General features: G+C 51.4%; 1 protein-coding gene across 1 annotated transcript; it reads left to right on the top strand.

The window, feature by feature from the left end:
• The first annotated feature begins 5 nt into the window (after window positions 1–5).
• SARM1 (sterile alpha and TIR motif containing 1) lies at window positions 6–18,766 on the top strand. The gene is made up of 9 exons (XM_041724399.1): window positions 6–2,210; window positions 7,376–7,994; window positions 9,109–9,321; window positions 9,575–9,666; window positions 9,757–9,992; window positions 12,521–12,623; window positions 12,700–12,889; window positions 18,374–18,495; window positions 18,578–18,766. Exons 1-9 carry the CDS (start codon window positions 1,741–1,743, stop codon window positions 18,705–18,707), a joined length of 2,175 nt encoding a protein of 724 aa, XP_041580333.1. The 5' UTR covers window positions 6–1,740; the 3' UTR covers window positions 18,708–18,766.
• Window positions 18,767–19,002: the final 236 nt, after the last annotated feature.

Here is a 19,002-nt window from a genome sequence, read left to right as displayed (position 1 = left end):
AGGAGCTGCCTTGTCTGCTGCTCTGTTTGCTCAATCTCTGGCCCAGCCCCCAGTACCCTGGACCCCAGAGGTTGTTGCTGCACTGCAAAGGGTCACATTCCTGGAACTCTGGGCCTGGGAGAACTGTGAACAGGATCCTTGCCAAGCTCAGTCTCATCCCAGGAGGGGAAAAGCACAGGGGGTCTGAAGGACAGAAGGAAGGGCCACTGTGCCACTCACAGGCTGTGTGACCATGGGCACACTGCTTAACCTGCCTTAGTTTTCTTTTTGGTAAGGAGAGACTAATAATACCTGCCTTGTGTCCTGTTTTGGGGGGTGGGGATGTTTACACAAGCTAAAGCAGACAAAATGCCTGGTGCCTGGAATAGCGCCAACTTCATTCTCCATAAATGGTTATTTATCTGTGATCTGTTTGATCAGGCGCATCCCTGACTGAGTGTCTCACCCACCCACTGTGTATTTAGGGTGGTAAAAGGGGGGGTGAAGGAATGCTGGTGAGCACTCTGGGGGATTTTTTTTTTTTTAATCATAAAAAAAACAGATTTTCATGTTTAAGTTCTACTCTTGGGTGCATTGTTTTCCCCAAGCTGGGCCTCACAGAGCAGCAAATTGGATGAATGGTAACCGTTTGGACTGGATTTGATTCCTTAGTCTCTCACTAATCCACTGCTCCTTGGCAGGCACTGCTCCCTGTCTCCACTTTCACTCTCCCTGTGGTAAAGAACAGCCTCCTTCTCCACACTTTTAGACTCTTGAAGATAAGCATCCCTCTTTCCAGAAAATACCCCTAGCACAGAAGGCCTGATTCTGCACCCACTGTCAGGGGTCCAAGGGCCTCCTGAAATCCTGCCACCACCTGGAAGAAAATGATTCTCAGAGTTTCCAACTGAGTTTTTCTGTTCCATAATCAGAGAAGGGTGTGTGACCTTGGGCAACGTCTTCTCTAGGTGCTTTAGTCAGTTCAGCTGTTAAATGGGAACACAAATACGGACCCTGTAGGCCTGTCATAAGGCTTGAGAAACAGGCATGGAGGGTCTGGAGAGTTGTACCGCATCGTTATTAGGATCACTTTAACCACTGTTAGGGGAGGGGGCCCGCTCCACTGCGTTGCCTTCACGTTGCAGTGTCACGGGGTTTGGGGGTGGCAGGGGAAGGAGGCGGTCGTCGGCTCGGCACCCTCTCCCCCGAGTGGCCACTCCCACTGCCTCCCCCTCCCTTCCCCTCTCCGTCCCCTCCCCTCCCTCCCTCTCCCCATCCCCTAAGCAGGCGTGGGCGTGGCTGAGGAAAGGCCTGGGGGCGAGGCCAGGCGGGGCGGGGCGGGGGAGGGGAGGGGAGGGGAGGGGAGGGGAGGGGGTCCCACGTGACCGAGAGGCGGGTGTCAGCTCCCCGCTGCGGCTTCTCAGGGGCGGGGCTGCTGCAGATCCACACTGGGCCGGAGCCCGGCTTTGTTCTCTCGCTGGCAGAGTCTGGGTCCGTCCCTCGCAGCCCCCTCGCTCCTCCCGCCCACCCCCTGCCTCTGGGCCCGCTTCCCTTCGCCCGAGGGCTCCGTCCGGGATCCTGTCCCCGCCCCTCCCCCAACCTTCTGGCCAGCGCCCCTGCCGGGTGGGTGGCCTCCTCTCCCTCCCTGCCTCCTGCACCATCTCCCCCCAGGTCCTCTGTCCTGCCCCGCTTTGCCCAAGTCCCGGTCGCCCGCCCGGTCCCGCCCCCCCGGCCCGGGATGTCCCCCGCAGCCCCGCGCCCATGGTCCTGACGCTGCTCCTTTCCGCCTACAAGCTGTGCCGCTTCTTCACCATGTCGGGCCCGCGGCCGGGCGCTGAGCGGCTAGCGGTGCCGGGGCCGGACGGGGGCGGCGGCGCGGGCCCGTGGTGGGCGGCGGGCGGCCGGGGGCCCCGCGAGGTGTCGCCCGGGGCGGCCGCTGAGGTGCAGGGCGCCCTGGAGCGCGCGATGCCCGAGCTGCAGCAGGCGCTGTCCGCGCTGAAGCAGGCGGGGGGCGCGCGGGCCGTGGGCGCCGGCCTGGCCGAGGTCTTCCAGCTGGTGGAGGAGGCCTGGCTGCTGCCGGCCGTGGGCCGGGAGGTAGCCCAGGGTCTGTGCGATGCCATCCGCCTGGACGGCGGCCTGGACCTGCTGCTGCGACTGCTGCAGGCGCCGGAGCTGGAGACGCGCGTGCAGGCCGCCCGCCTGCTGGAGCAGATCCTGGTGGCCGAGAACCGGTGAGGATGCTCACGGGCTGAGGGGAGAGCGCGGGGTGCTGTGGGGGCAGCAGCGGCGGTCGACAGCCTGGGTCTCTCCTGCGACTCGCACTGTGCGTTTGTTTTCGCGCCTCACCTCAGCAAATCCCAAATCCCTGTACTACACCCCTGTTGGGGATCAGCGTGTCCATTTTACAAGTGAGGAAAACAAGGCTTGGGAAAGTTTCATGACTTGCCCAGAGTCACAACACAGTGAACTGGTGGTGCAGCCAGGATTCACTCCCAGAACTGGTGGGGTAAGTAATTAGACAGGGGGAGGAAGAATGTAGCAGGACAGGAATTTGTCCCTGGTTATGAGGATGGACCCGGGATCCTACTGCCAATGGCCCCTAAACCCACAGACCACCTCCGCACAGGCCTGGGTGCCCTTCCAAGCTACCTTTTCTCTGCCACTGAGAAAGGAAGAGAACACAATGCTTAGGAAATGGGACAGGAGGAGGGGCAACGATCACTGAAATGAGTGCTGACCTGAGGGTTACTTGCCCCCCTTTGTGTCACCCTCAATCCACCTCCTGCTTCCTCCTCCTTCATTTTGGCCCAGGTTACAGGCCAGACATGATCTCATTCTGCAGCTACTAATGGGGAATGGAAGGTTTTCAGTGGGATGAATGGGTGAGAGAAGAGGAATCAGGTGAGGAGCTAGGCAGGAGCCAGAGTATGTGTTCTCTGTCCCTTCCCCACATACTGCCAAGATGGAGTAGGGGGGTGGGGTCCAACTGGGGCCTGGCTGCCCCTCTCTTGCCTGCCTTTTGGGATCTCCTCTGAAATATGAGGACCCTTGCCTTCACTTTCTCTCATCTCCGATGCCAGAGCAGACCAAACTCTCACAAGTCTCGTGCTGAATTCTCTGGCCCCTTAGGTTTAGAAGGGTTTGGGAAGGGTCACTTTCAATTCATGCTTCTCTCACAAGTATGATGGGCATGGGTGAGGGATGCTTTTCTTGCCATTTTCAAATATTAAAAAATAGCCTTGTGGGTGGTGGAAATGATACAACTGTCAAAAATGCATGAATGGGGCCATTTAAATTCAGAGAGCAAGATAGGGTTCTGCTTGACCAGCAAGTCATTAATCTCCCATCTAACATCAATCATCAGACATTTGCAGGGCTGGCAAACAGAGTGGGCCCTCACTGGAAGCAGTGGGCACAGGGTGGGGGTGGACTCTGTAGGCCTGGTATGTGGGGTGTGGCAGTTATAGTTAGAGTGCTTGGAGAAGGGGTGCAGCCAACACCCCCAGAAGAGGAGGGCTGCAGGTTGCAAACCGCACTGATATTTTTCAAGGTTGAAAATAACAATACTCAGCTGATTTAGAATTACTGAGGAAAGAGTCACAGTAACAATTGTCCCTGGCCTCATGAAACAACGTGCTGGCCCTGACAGCACTTCAGGACCAAGGACAGAGCCCAGCAAGGCCCGTGGCCTTCAAAATTTTTCTGAAGGCACAATCTCCTCGCCCTCTGGCCAAGGCTGGAAGGGAGAGAAGGGAGGTCACACATTGAGAATTCGTGTTTATGAAATCTTGCCCTTCCTTCATCAGCCAATCTCATCTTAAAGAAAGTTCCTCCTCCGTGCACCCACTCCTTTTCCCATTTCCTTCTTCCCAGGGTGCTACTACACCCTCTACCCAGGAGCCTAGGTCACAGCATCCCTCGCCCCCAAATGCCAAGAGAAGTCCAACAGGGTAGGACCCTTGAACTTGGTCTCGTGACACCCAGTGAGGGCCCCATGTAACTGCTAGCCTTTGAAATTTACAGCCCAGCCCCATCAGGAGACCATAATTAGGTTAAATGGTTTGACTCAGATTAAATGGCTTTCCCAAAAATACACAGTGAATAAGTGGAGGAAACATATTAAAAACAAACAAACACTGGAAAGCTATTGCATGTAAATTCAAAACGTGCAAAGGTGCAAAAAAAGATACACACTTAAGAATTGTTTATTCCTACCCAGACCCCCTCCCCGGATGCAAACCAGCAAAACAAGTTTCTTGCACAGTGTGTCCTTCCAGAGAAATTCTATGCATACAAGGATTTTACACATAAATGTGTAGTGTATATATATATACATTTGTGTGTATAATTTCCCCTCTCCTTCGGAGCTGGGATTTGAACCCAGGTTCATAGCCTCTGAGGCTGCAGAACCTGGGAGCTGAGTTTATAGTTCTCAAAACAAGCACACAGTTCAATTTCTGTGAGTGTGCCAAGTACATAGGGAAATGGGATGGCTGGGGGTGAAGAGACTTAGAATAAGTCCTCTTAAAAAACAAAAACAGGGGCACCTGGATGGCTTAGCTGGTTAAGTGTCTGCCTTTGGCTCAGATTGTGATCCCAGGACTGAGTCCCACATCAGGTTCCCTCACAGGGAGCCTGCTTCTCCCTCTGCCTATGTCTCTACCTCTCTCTGTGTGACTCTCATGAATAAATAAAAATTTTAAAATCTTAAAAACAAAACAAATAAATACAGACAGGTGCAGGTTCAGACTCCAGCTATGCCTCTCACCAGCCGTGTAACTCAGCATGTCATGTAACCTCTCTGAGCTTTGGCTTTCTCATTGGTAAAAGAAACAAGTGAGTGATTAGAACCCATCTGTTCTTTTGGGAATGACTTTGGGGAAGCTCAGTGACCGGCTCAGGCAAAGTTGTGCCATGTTATGGGGTCAGCTGGGACCTGCAGTAGACACAAAATCACAAGCACTGTGGTCACTGTGATGCTCACTGGGCAGGGACTCCATGACTGGCTGAGTCTCTTAACTCTTTGGGAGTAATGTTAGCTATGGAGGACATCATTTGTGGAGGTCAGGAAGACAGAAAACTTTCACCTCTGCCTGAAGTGAGGCAATTCTCCTGCCTGCTCTGCTGGCATCCAGGCTCCCTCCCTTGGACCTTTCCTCCCTATAGCAGTCAGAGTGTTTCCTAAAACCCTTTCAAGAGCAGGTCACTCCCCTTCCTGAAGCCTTTCAATGGCTCCCCATTTGCCATCAAGATAAAGTACAACTGCCTGGAGAGGGCTCAGAAGGCCCCTGGGACCCTTTCCATACTCTCCCCTTGAACCTCCACCTCAGCTCATACTCTCCACCTCTCCACTTCCACCTAGAAGTGGCTTCATTTCAGCATGGCTAAGGTGGGGACAGGTCCCCAAGTGCAACCAGCTCTCAGATATCTCCAAACCTTTGCATACATCTGTGCCTAGAATACAATCTCCACAATCTCCCCTTCTCCTCTTCATTAATGTCCCATCATCTTTCCAAATTAATGCCATAGGCACCCTTTCAATATAATTAATGTGTATTTCCTATATCTGTGTCCTGGTAAAATCTTTATTCTTATTTTGTGTGTATATATTTTTAATTCACACAAATGGTGCTGTGTAATATAGTACATTCCAGTTCATACTTTCACCCCCTAAGATTTACGTGTTTAAGACTCTGCATGTGCTATGATATCATCTGTTCAGTCACTTGTAACTGTTCCATAGTCCTCCAGAGTGAGTGCTTGCCCATGTTACCTCTCCACTCTCCCAGGCTCGACAGCAGACTGCCACCATCTTCCCCCACCACAAACAACCCTGCAGTGAACAGCCTTTTCCACATCCTTTTGTGGATCTGTGACAATTTTGTTGGGATGCAAACTCAAAAGCCCCAGTTTCTGGCTCATAGAGTCCATATCTCTTTAAGTTTACCCACACATCCCAGTCTCCTTTCCAAATTGACTACCCCAGGCATGTACCCTCCACCCACAGAGCTTCGGGGTGTTCATGGCCCCACACCTCGCCAACCTTCTTCTTTTTTTCTTTTTAAGATTTTATTTATTTATTCATGAGAGGCACACAGAGAGAGGCAGAGACATAGGCAGAGAGAGAAGCGGGATCCTTGCAGTCCAGTGCAGGACTCAATCCCAGGACCCGGGATCACACCCTGAGCCAAAGGCAGATGTTCAGCCACTGAGCCACCCAGGTGTTCCACCTTGCCAACCTTCTATGTTACCCAGATTCTGCTTTTTGCCTATCCAATAGGTGTAAAGTGATAGCTGATTTAATTCTCACTTCTCCGATTACTGATGAGTTAGAGCATCTCTTTATTTAACATTTTCGATTTCCTCTTTTGTAAATTGCCATTTATATCCTTTGCCATTCCCTATTGAATTTGCTGCCTTTTTCTTGTTGATTTGAATATTTATATGTTCTATATATGAATCCTTGTTGATTTTTATATTTTTCTTCGTTGGTTTTAAACACTGCAAATATCTCTGGCTGGCTGTCTATTCCTCAAACATGGCAAGCTCACCAGCTCTCAGGGCTTTTGTTCTTGCTGTTTGTTCTGCCTTTTATGCTCTCCTCCCAGACACTTGTAGGCAGGAGTCTCTTGATATTGAACTCTCAGATGTTACCTCCTCCTCCACCCAGGCACTGTCCATTACATCACCTGGGTTTGCTAGCATTATAGCCATATCACTCTTGTTCTGTTCACTCGTTGTTCACATGCTTATTGTCTCCACATTAGCTGTGTATACATTCAGGCACCCGTACTCACTGTTCAGCTTCAGCCCCCAGCACAGTTTCTGGCACACAGTAGTTCCTCAATAAAAATCTGTGGAGTGAATAAACGCACCCCAATCACACAGCATGGACTGAAGAGAGGTTTGAGGGCAAGGATAAGAGTGGTGTACTTCAAAGTGATACTTCAAATGATGAAAAGAAGTGCCAGGCACTGTGGGGAACACTTTACATGGATTATCCTGTTCTTTCTCATAATGACCCTATGGGGGTAGGTATTCCTTTTATTTATGAGATGCAGAACTGAGGTAGAAAAATAAAGGAAGGCATTCAAGGTCCTACAGCTTTCTAGAAAAAAAACCAGGACCCAGGGGATCTTCTCCAGAGTTAGGATTCTTAACCACAACACACACTGTGGGGAGGAGGCAGCGATAAGGGAGGAAACAGGTGTGGCCGGGCTGGAGCATCCTTATAATCAGAGAAATCTGGTCCTTCCAGAAGGAGGATAATGCTCTCCGTCATGTCCTATATGACACTAGTGAGGCCAGAGAGGTTAAATGACCAGGGGCGAGGGTGTGAGCCAACTTCCCGAGGACACCGCCACTGCATCGTCCCTGTCCCATTTGATTTCTGCAGGGACCGCGTGGCGCGCATCGGGTTGGGCGTGATCCTGAACTTGGCAAAAGAGCGCGAGCCGGTGGAGCTGGCGCGGAGCGTTGCAGGCATCTTGGAGCACATGTTCAAGCACTCGGAGGAGACGTGCCAGCGGCTGGTGTCGGCCGGAGGCCTGGACGCGGTGCTGTACTGGTGCCGCCGCACGGACCCCGCGCTGCTCCGCCACTGCGCGCTGGCGCTGGGCAACTGCGCGCTGCACGGGGGCCAGGCGGCGCAGCGGCGCATGGTGGAGAAGCGCGCCGCCGAGTGGCTCTTCCCGCTCGCCTTCTCCAAAGAGGACGAGCTGCTGCGGCTGCACGCCTGCCTGGCGGTGGCGGTGCTGGCAACCAACAAGGAGGTGGAGCGCGAGGTGGAGCGCTCGGGCACGCTGGCGCTTGTGGAGCCGCTCGTGGCCTCCCTGGACCCCGGCCGCTTTGCTCGCTGCCTGGTGGATGCCAGTGACACCAGGCAGGGCCGCGGGCCCGACGACCTGCAGCGCCTCGTGCCGCTACTCGACTCGTCCCGCATGGAGGCGCAGTGTATCGGGGCTTTCTATCTCTGTGCTGAGGCTGCCATCAAGAGCTTGCAGGGCAAGACCAAGGTGGGTGTGCGGTCAGGCGGGGCCGGGGGTTAGAGAGCTGCTGGGAAGGCTTCCCAGAGGAAGTGGCATTCAACTGGGACTTGAAGTACACATAAGGGTTAGGTGAAGCACGGAGAAGGATGAGAGACCAGTCACTGACCTTGAAGGCAAGACCAAGGGTTTTAAGCAGGGAACACGAGTTTTACAAAGATTACGGTGGCTACCGTGTGGAGATGGAATTAGCAAGGGTGACGGTGGAGGCAAGGGGGCCAGATAGGAGGCCATGACAGGGGGACAGTTGGGAAGGTGGGCTGGAGCATGACAGCCGAAGAAGAGAAAAGCAGATGGATCCCAGGGGTGTTGAACAAACAGCATTAGGATTTGGTGGGTGATTGGATGAAGAAAAGGGAAGAGCTGGGCAGCCCAGGTGGCTCAGCGGTTTAGTGCCGCCTTCAGCCCAGGGCATGATCCTGGAGACCAGGGATGGAGACCCATGTCGGGCTCCCTGCATGGAGCCTGCTTCTGCCTGTGTCTCTGCCTCTTTCTCTCTCTGGCCTCTCATGATTAAACAAATAAAATCTTAAAAAAAAAAAAAAAAAAGACTTCAGCTTAACATATAGTGGACATTGCATTATCCACTTAGAGTACAAGGCCTAATTGGAGGTATGAGCCAAGCTGTGGGTAAATCAAACCAGGCTGCATGGAGGGGTTGCTAATCAACTTGGATTCCACTGGATGGCTAGGATTCCCACAAGCAGGCTGGTGAACTAAAGGTCTGGGAACACCATGACGGGGCCCAGAGGTAAGAGAGGCTTGGTGGGTAGGTGTCAGCCAAGTGTGGGCTGGAGAAAGGGGGGGTGAGCTGAGAATGGTGGGCAGGGGGTGCACTGTGCCAGGCCAGACTCAGAGTTCATCCTGGGGAGATGGAAGCTGTTAGAGGCAGGCATGAGGTCCAGAGTTGAGAGAGTTTCAGGAGGGGGGTTCGCAGAGCTACCTGCCTTATTGGATGACGGCAGGGCTAAGGCTGATGATAGGAGTTTCCGCGCTGAGAAGCGGCGGGGGGAGGGACTGGGCACGTTTGGGGAAGGCTGGTGAGCTGGTGGCCCCGAGACACCCTCCCTCCGCCCCTCCCTAGGTATTCAGCGACATCGGAGCTATCCAGAGCCTCAAACGCCTGGTTTCCTACTCCACCAACGGCACCACGTCGGCGCTGGCCAAGCGCGCGCTGCGCCTGCTGGGCGAGGAGGTGCCGCGGCCCATCCTGCCCTGCGTGGCCAGCTGGAAGGAGGCCGAGGTCCAGACGTGGCTGCAGCAGATCGGCTTCTCCCACTACTGCGAGAGCTTCCGGGTAAAGCTGCGCGTCCTGGGGGCGTGCGGCCGCTAGGGGCGCCCTGCGCAAGACAACAGCGCCCCCTTGCGGCCCCCACGCCCGCGGCGCGCGGGTGGTTTGGGGGATGGGAGCCTGGCCTCAGCCGCTTTCTGGGTCACTGGGCTCTAACCTGGGCCCCATCGCCATCTCCAGTTCCCTTCCCTTGCATCTTATGCTTGGGGTCCAAGGGCTGAAGAGGAGAGCCCTTCCTCACATCCGACCCCTCCCCCAGGAGCAGCAGGTAGATGGTGACCTGCTTCTGCGGCTCACGGAGGAGGAGCTCCACACCGACCTGGGCATGAAATCAGGCATCACCCGCAAAAGGTAAGGAGCCTCCTGCCCGCCAGCCCTGGCCCTCTGCCACTGGTCAGGCCCAGGTCGGGACCTCAGAGTCCTTCTTTCCCCCCGTGGTAGGTTCTTTAGGGAGCTCACGGAGCTCAAGACCTTCGCCAGCTACGCCACGTGCGACCGCAGCAACCTGGCTGACTGGCTGGGCAGCCTGGACCCGCGCTTCCGCCAGTATACGTACGGCCTGGTCAGCTGCGGCCTGGACCGCTCCCTGCTGCACCGCGTGTCCGAGCAGCAGCTGCTGGAGGACTGCGGCATCCGCCTGGGCGTGCACCGCGCCCGCATCCTCACGGCCGCCAGAGGTCAGCCTGCCCAGCCGGGACCCCACCCCTAGTCTAGCCCCAGCCCTGGGGGGACTTCCGAGCCTCCCTGCGGTCGGTTTGAGCACAGACGCTGTGCCAGACTGGATTCTGAGGATGCAAAGATGAATATGTTGCCCTCAAGAAGTTCCCAGTCTGAGCTGAGGAGGAGGGTGGAAGTGAGGCAGGTACATGAACAGGTAGTTGACCACGGCAGGAGGCACCCCCAGGATTCCAGTGCGAGCTGACAGGAAGCACAGCTTCCCTGTCACCCAGGTCTGGGCATTTACAGGATGCACAACCAGGTCTTGAAGGATGTATTGGGGAGGGGCGTGCAGCAGGAAGAGCAACCAGACAAAAGGAGCAGTAAGTATATGCAGATGTGGAGGTGAGGCAGCAAGGAGGAGATAGGGGTGGGAAGACACCTGGGGGGGGGGGGGCTTGTGCGATTAGCCAGCAGCTTACAAAGTATGGATTCTGGAAGTGCTTTAGGGAGGTCACCAGGGTGGAATGGATTCTAGGGCTCTAGCAACCATTTTTATTTACTAACTTATTTTAATTGGCTAATTTACTATTTAGCTAATATTTGTCATCAATTACTATATGTATTAAGTTTTAAACATTATCTCATTAATATTTATATCCATTCTATGCAGTGGGTGTTAATTTTTTAAATCAACTTTAAATTTATTTTATTTTATTATTTTATTATTTATTTATTTTGAGACAGGTGAGAGCAAACGAGAAGGGAGGGGCAGAGAGAGAGAGAGAGAGAGAAATTTAAGCAGCCTCCATATCCATCCTGGAATTTGACTCAGGGCTCACTCAGTCTCATGACTCTGAGATCATGTCCTGAGCGGAAATCAACAGTTGGACACTTAACTGAGCCACCCAGGCACCCCTCTATACTCTACTTTTTGAAAGTGTTTAAGTAATAAAAGAGGTATAACTTAACTTAAAAGTGTCTGATAATGAAGAGTTTTGAAAAATGCATACATGTGTAACTACCATCATAATCCCAGATAAAGAATATTTCCATCAAGGGTGTTAATTTTAAGCATGATGAAACTAAGTTTTAAGAATTTAAATACATTTCCCAAAGTTATGCCTTGGGAGATCCCAAATACATATCCCAAATCCATTAAATAACAGAACTGGGATTTGAAACTCTGTCTTCCTGCTTCATAAATAGACAAATGCTATCTGTGAGTGTTAAGTCTGAAGATTATATGAGGATGGTCTTTTCATTCATCCATTCATTCAACAAGTTCAAAGTAGATCAGCTTTTATTATTTTTACATTGCAGCTCCCAATAAAACCTCAGTATTTCATTTTTTAAAATCAGGGAGGTCCTGGGGCATCTGGGTGCCTCAGTTGGTTAAGTGTCTAACTCTCGGTTTTGCCACGGGTCGTGATCTTGCAGGCCTGAGTTTGAGCCCCGTGTTGGGCTTTGCGCTCAGCTCAGAGTCTGCTTCAGATTCTCTCTCCATCCTGCTCACTCTCTTTCTCTCTCTCAAATAAAATCTAAATAAATAAATAAATAAATAAATAGCAGGGAGGTCTTACTGCAAAAAGAGCTTACAAATCCCTTGTATAGGAAGTAGAGGGAGCCATGTACATTTTTATTTTTATTTTTATTTTTATTTTTTTAATGAATTCTTTTTTTTAATATTTATTTCTTTATTTATTCATGATAGACGTAGAGAGAGAGAGGCAGAGACACAGGAGGAGGGAGAAGCAGGCTCCATGCCGGGAGCCCGATGTGGGACTCGATCCCGGGACTCCAGGATCAGGCCCTGGGCCAAAGGCAGGCGCTAAACCGCTGAGCCACCCAGGGATCCCGCCATGTACATTTTTAAAGTGGAAACAGGGATCCACTGAGACTTGGATTTTAGAAAGACCCCTCTGGTTGCTGTGCAAACAGATTGGACTGGGCAAGTATGGATTTGGGGAGATCACTGAGAAGGCTGAGTCGGGGGTCTGGACATAGGGAGGGTCCTGGGGCTGGAGTTCAGAATGTTTAGTAGGAAGAATCCAGAGCATGGAGTCAGGTGTCGTGAAGGTCTGTCTGTCTGTTCTTTTCACTGCTATATCCCAAGCACAAAGCACAAAGGATAGTGCCTGGCACACGGTAAATACTTCGTAAATATTTGTTGAATGGATGAATGAAAGGTAGGGGGTTAGGACAATATCCAGGTTCCAACTGTGGTAGGAACTGGGAAGGAAGGGGCCAAGGGAGGATTTGGGATATGTTGGGTTTATAGTGTCCCCATGCAGGTTTGGAGCTCTGGAGAGAGGGCTGGAGGTGCAGATACATGTCCCTAAAACACAATGCCCGCCTCCTGAAAGGGACCCACCAATAGTAGGCAGTCTTCCTGTAGGCCCAGCTCTCTATCTCAATGACCCTATTTCAAACAAGCCACCCTGCCTGGGCTGGGCTGGGCTAAGAAGGCTGAGGGCAGAGAATGATGTACCTGAGGGTGAGTGATGAGGAGGGGTGACCCTTACCACACTGTCACCTTCTGCTTCAGAAATGCTACACTCTCCGCTGCCCTGCACTGGCTGTAAGCCCAGTGGGGACATCCCAGATGTCTTCATCAGCTACCGCCGGAACTCGGGTTCCCAGCTGGCCAGGTAAGAAGGGACAGGCAGGCGGGCAGCCTGGGAGCTCAGGGCCAGGCCAGGGCAGTGACACAGGACCTCTTCTCAGCCTCTTAAAGGTACACCTGCAACTGCACGGCTTCAGTGTCTTCATTGATGTGGAGAAGCTGGAAGCAGGCAAGTTCGAGGACAAACTCATCCAGAGTGTCATGGGTGCCCGCAACTTCGTGCTGGTACTGTCAGCTGGGGCACTGGACAAATGCAAGCAGGACCATGACTGCAAGGACTGGGTGCACAAGGTAGGTGCTGGCCTCTGTGGTCCCATTCCTCCTCATCTGCACTCCCCAGCAACTTCTGTGGCCCAGCTGCAAGGCAGGAGCCACAGCTCGGACTGTAATTGGTCTTTAGTGGGTCAGTAAGGCTCTCACGATTCTCATTCAGTAAATGGGGATAACTTGCCTGTCTTATTCACCTTGTGGGATTGTTGTGAGGGCTCAAGAAGGAGGAAAATGTTTTGACAAATAACCTCTGTGGGGGAAGAGGGACAAGAGAGCCTAGTGACCGGCACAGTAGAATCACAAAGGATGCAAAGCTGTGAGTTTGAATCCTGGCTCTGGTCTTAGGTAAGTTATGCAATCAAGATGAGCTTCATGTTTGTTACTGTGAAGTGGGACGCCTATTGTCCCTAACCTCCTAGGATGTTGTTACAAAAATTAAAAAGAGCTGAAATTTGTCAAGTCCTTAGCAGAATGCCTAGTTCTGTAGTAATTGCTCTATAATGGCAGCAATTATTATTGGAATTATTATGAGTGCTTACCACTGTTTAATTAATGCCATTGGATCTTCAGTGCCTGGCACACAGTAGAAACTTACCAAATACTCGTAGAATGGACAGACGGATGGATGGATGGATCCATATCACATCTACAGTTTATTAATTATTAGTGAGTAGGGGTTGAGCTGAGGGATACAACAGTCATCTAAGATGGAGCCTTTGTCCCGAAGGAGCTAAGGAGACAAGAATAGGCCCAGAAAGGCTAGATCATATATGCTTTGGTGTCAATGCTGAGCTAGGTAGGTAAAGCTCTTACTTGCCATAGGAGTACGGAGAAGGGAGAAAATATTCAGGCCTGGAATAACCAGGGAAGGCATCCCAGGCAGGGCAACTGCATGAGCAAAGAACAAAGTGGGGATGAGGAAGGAGCATCATTAGTAATTTCTTTTAGATGAAAAAACTGAGGCTCAGAGACGTAGAACACTTTTTCCCATGGCCACGCTGGCGTAGAAATCGGAAAAGCTAGGCTCTGAACTCCACCTTTCTGATTCCAAAGCCCATGCTCTTTCCCAGCACCTGACCGCGTTCCATGGCACAGATCTGAGGGGCTTTGAGGGCACGTGGGAGGATAGGATTCAGCTAACACCAGAAATGATTGTCTGCATCTCTTCCCACCTCCATATTTAATGATGTCATGTTGGTAGCTTGAAATCAGCCCTGGTGGGAGTATTTACACAAAGGAAATTGGTAAATACTACAAATTAGGGTTTTATTTGTTTGGTTGTGTCTCTCCCCCCTGCCCCGCCCCTGAGAGTTATTTGTTAAACATTTGCCAGCATACCACGGGCTGGATAAGAACTATGGAACCAGTGGTGCCCAGGTGGTTCAGTCATGTAAGCATCTGACTGGATTTCGGCTCAGGTCGTGATTTCAGAGTTGTGAGACGGAGCCCCAAGTCGGGCTCTGCACTGAATATGGAGCCTGCTTAAGATTCTCTCCCTTGGGGATCCCTGGGTGGCTTGGCAGTTTGGCGCCTGCCTTTGGCCCAGGGCGCGATCCTGGAGTCCCAGGATCAAGTCCCGCATCGGGCTCCTGGCATGGAGCCTGCTTCTCCCTCTGCCTATGTCTCTGCCTCTCTCTCTGTGTGTGTGTGTGTGTGTGTCTATCATGAATAAATAAATAAACAAATCTTTTTTTTAAACAAATCTTAAAAAAAAAAAAAAAGATTTTCTCCCTTTTCCTCTGCCCCTCCTTCCCAGTCTCTCCCTTTCTAAAATAAAAAAAAAAGCAAAAGCCAAAAAAATCTATAGAACCAGTTTGCAGAGTGTCTAAAAGCTGGGAGAACACTTGTGTTTAAAGCCCTGGGAAAAGGGATCCCGCAAGGGCAGTGAGGCCAGGCCAGCAGGTGTAGGGAGAAGGTTCTGACACCAGAGTGCATCCATCCTGACAGTGGGGAGGATGATCAGGCCCTGGAAGCCATGTTTTTAGGGGCTGAGTACTGGGCTTGGTTGGTGTTGGGCCAAAGAGACATCTGAAGGATCATGGTTGGTGGCTCAGAGCAGGTGGCAGGATAAACAGAGGGGTATCTGAGCTCCATATGAGATCAGACCTTGCTGTGTTCACTCCGTATCCCTGATGGCTACAACCATGCATGGCAGGAAGTAGGCTCTTGAAGAGTTTATGGAATACTTAAACCATGATCAATCAAACAGATGAAGCTGAGATAACTGGGGAAACCTTACGTGTCCACCAGGTTTACCAGGTCAGAACACTTGACTGCAATCAAGTGTTTGTTCTTAACCTGCAGGATGACCTCGAATAAGCCATTCTTCCTCTCTTGGCCAGACTCTGAATCTGTGCAATGAGCAGTGTGCTGTCTTTGGTTCTGTGTAATTCTGGGTAAGACAAATGTCTAAAGGCTCTCAGATAAATTTCTGCAGGGTCAGAATTCATACCAGTTCCCAGCAGAGAGGCAGAGGGTGTGGTTGAAAGAGCCCTGGACTTGGAATCTGAAGGCATGATTCAGAAACCTGGCCCCTCTTGGGCTGGGCATTTGTGTGACCTGATGGCAAGCCCCTTCCCCTCTCTGGGGTTGCTTCTTCTCATTCGTAAAATGAGAGGTTCCCTAAAAGCTAATCAAGATTTAAGTTATACAGGTTCTTTCCCCAGTAAGGCTCTGCTCCACAAGGGTGCTTGATACCCATCCCTGTCCCAGTGTACTGCATCGAGGCAGGAGGCAGGCGGAGTGGCAAGAACATTTGCCTTGGACCAGTCCCAGAGGCTCCATCAGCCTTCCTTGGATGGTGTTAGTGCTTAATTGCCTCTGGTTTTAAAACTCCTTTCCCTGAAGCCACATTTAGTGGGTAATCAATATGGGAAACCACAAGTGAACTGCACTCAAGAAAGTCCAATCCCTGAGGCTTTTTTCCTCTTTGAAGGAAAAAACATTCAATAGGCACTTACCAGAGCACCCATTAATAGTAAGTAATATCGTCAGAACAACCTTGTAAGCGAGGTTTATTATCCCCCTTTACCGAGGAGGAAATAATAACACCTATTAGTTATTATTAAGCACACACTACATGCTGGGCACTGCTCTAACCACTTGCCACAGGACATAGCAGGTATCTCCCCAGCAGAAGAGAAAACAGAGGCTGTGAGGGCCTGTTTGCCTCAGGCCACAAAGCCTATGTCAGAGTTGATGTGAACCCCAATCTCATGATTCTAGAGTGCAGCCCCTAACTGCTATGCTATATTTTCTCTCTCATTTATTCATCCACCCATCCATCCATCCATTCATTCATTCCAACCATCCAGCCATGCATTCAGTATTTGGCAAGGACTATGGGCAAGGCCTTGTGAAAGATGCTGAGATACAAGATAGGTAAAAACCAGACATGATCCCTTATGTCTGGTGAAGACAGATAATTGTAAATTGTTCATTGCTTAAGTTTGCCACTGTAGCATGTGCTGAAGAGTTTATAAGAGCCTATAATAGGGGGATCCCTGGGTGGCTTGGTGGTTTGGCGCCTGCCTTTGGCCCAGGGCGCGATCCTGGAGTCCCAGGATCGAGTCCCACGTCAGGCTCCCTGCATGGAGCCTGCTTCTCCCTCTGCCTGTGTCTCTGCCTCTCTCTCTCTCTCTGTGTCTATCATAAATAAATAAATATTAAAAAAAAAAAAAGAGCCTATAATAGGGAGATCGTGCGTGGTCAGAGAAGGGAGGAGAGACTTCCTGGGAAAGTATGGCTTAAGCTCCAATCAGAAAAATGAGTAGGTATTAGTTTATGTGAGGAGGCAGGGAAAAGAGCATGTGCAAAGGGCTTGTGTAGGGAAGGAGGATGGCAAATCTAAGGGGCTGAAAGGCCTGTGGTCCGGGGAGAACGGTGCAGGGGTGGAGTGTAGGGAAGGAGTTGTGGCCAACCACACAGAGCCTTCAAACCACAATAAGGAGTTTTAATTTTATTCTAAGAGCCATGTAAAGTCTTGAAGAGTTTTAAGTAGGGAGTGACATGATCAGATTTGCATTTTGTATGGAACAGCCAGGTGAAGGGGCAATGTGGAGAACAAGTTAGAGGGAGCACAGTGGAGGAGAGACCTGGTAGGAACAAAGATGGAGGGTTGGAGCAGCACAGTGGCAGGATGGAAGAAGAGAAAAAGTGGGTAGATTTGAGAAACAAGGACAATTGGTGGGGCTGGTGATGGATCAGTTTGGACGGAGAGGATGAGGTTTTTCTTCTGATATCAAATTGTGTTTTTCCCAACACCAACAACCAATTCTCCAATTTGCCAACACCAACTGGGTGTCCCACAATTCAGTTCTTTTTTAAAAAATGTTTTTAGATTTATTTATTTGAGGGAGAGTGTGAGTGTGAGCAGAGGGAGGGGCAGAGGGAGAAGCAGACTCCTCGCTGAGCAGGGAGCCTGACACGGGGCTCAATCTCATGACCTTGAGATCATGACCTAAGCTGAAACCAACAGTACGACGCTTAACCCCAGACACCCTCAGTTCAGTTCTGATACTGACTTATGCAGAGCAAGTATCAGACTCCAGAGGGTTTTTTTTTTTTAAAGATTTTTCATTTATTCACGAAAGACAGAAAGAAGCGAGACATAGGCAGAGGGAGAGAAGCAGGCTCCCTGCGAGGAGCTTGATGCGGGGCTTAATCCCAGATCCCAGGATCACGCCCTGAGCCAAAGGCAGATGCACAACCGCTGAGCCATCCAGGTGTCCCAGACTCCAAAGGGTTAAGGGCTCAATCCCACATGTCTGCCCTCACTTCAGTTGAAAGTCCTAGGTTCCCAGGCTACCCGCACTTCTGACCTGGCTACCAGTTCAGGACCTCCCATGACATACAGATCCCTCCCCCGCCAGTTCAATAATTTGCTAGAATGACATGCAGAACTCAGAACACATTTAACTATTACTGGTTTATTGTCGAGCATGTAACTCAGAAACATTTGAATGTAAAAGATGCATAGAGCAAGGTATGGGGTGTGGGGGGCACAGGCAGGAAGGCACAGAGCTCCCATGCCCTCTCTAGCCACCCTCCCAACACCTAGATGTGCTCACCAACCCACCCCCTCCTTGGGAGATTTTATGGAGGCTTCATTATGGAGGCATGATTTAGTCATTGGCCACTGGTGAGTGAACTCACTCTCCAGCCCCTCTCCCATCCTGGAAGGTGTGCATCTGTGAATGTATGAGGGGTACTTAAAAGTTCCAACCTTTTCATCATGGCTTGGCCTTCCTGGCAACCAGCCCCCACCTGGAAGCTACCTGGGCACCCCCATCCCCAACCTCCAGTCATCCAGAAATTTCCCATGTTTCAGGAGCTCTATGCCAAGGACCTGGGGCAAAGATCAAATACTTGGTTTTTATTATACCACAAGGAGTAAGGGAGAAGTCAAGGTGGACTTCAGCACCAACACCCCTCCCAATGTCTGCCTGGCCCCAGGGTCCCTAGACTGGGACCCATGTCTTATCCTCTCCTCTTTTCTTTCTGCAGGAGATCGTGACTGCTTTGAGCTGCGGCAAGAACATTGTGCCGGTCATCGATGGCTTCGAGTGGCCAGAGCCCCAGGACCTGCCTGAGGACATGCAGGCTGTGCTCACCTTCAACGGCATCAAGTGAGGAGAGGGGTGGGTACACAGCCCTCAGCCAGCAGCACCCTCTGCCGGCCCCCTAACCCACCAGCCTCTGTGCCCACAGGTGGTCCCATGAGTACCAGGAGGCCACAATTGAGAAGATCATCCGCTTCCTGCAGGGCCGCTCCTCCCGGGACTCATCTGCAGGCTCTGACACCAGTTTGGAGGGTGCTGTACTCATGGGCCCAACTTAACCAGTCCTTGGTTCCCAAGGCCTGTTGTGACCCCCATTTCCATCATCCTTCCCGAAGAAGCAGCTCCTCAAACTGGTCTCTCTCAACTGCAACAGCCTGGGCCCTTCTCAGAAAATGGCTGTCACTCTGCCCCCACCCTCATGGCCCACCTCAAAACCAGCCTCCTCGGTGTCGGGACGGGACGGGACGGGACGGGACGGGACGGGACGGGAAGGGAAGGGAAGGGAAGGGAAGGGAAGGGAAGGGAAGGGAAGGGAAGGGAAGGGAAGGGAGGCATTGGGGGTGGTAAGGGCCA

This window comes from Vulpes lagopus, chromosome 12 (assembly GCF_018345385.1).
Source record: "Vulpes lagopus strain Blue_001 chromosome 12, ASM1834538v1, whole genome shotgun sequence".
Lineage (NCBI taxonomy): Eukaryota > Metazoa > Chordata > Mammalia > Carnivora > Canidae > Vulpes > Vulpes lagopus.
The sequence above is the reverse complement of the archived record's forward strand: the minus strand, read 5'-3'. Positions and strand labels throughout refer to the sequence as shown.

Excerpts from the sequence above, each read along its gene's own strand:
- SARM1 (XM_041724399.1), top strand. The coding sequence starts at position 1,741 with ATGGTCCTGACGCTGCTCCTTTCCGCCTACAAGCTGTGCCGCTTCTTC. Across the intron at positions 9,667-9,756 it reads TCAGGCATCACCCGCAAAAG|GTTCTTTAGGGAGCTCACGG; the intron begins GTAAGGAGCCTC and ends CCCCCGTGGTAG. Across the intron at positions 12,890-18,373 it reads GCAAGGACTGGGTGCACAAG|GAGATCGTGACTGCTTTGAG; the intron begins GTAGGTGCTGGC and ends TTCTTTCTGCAG.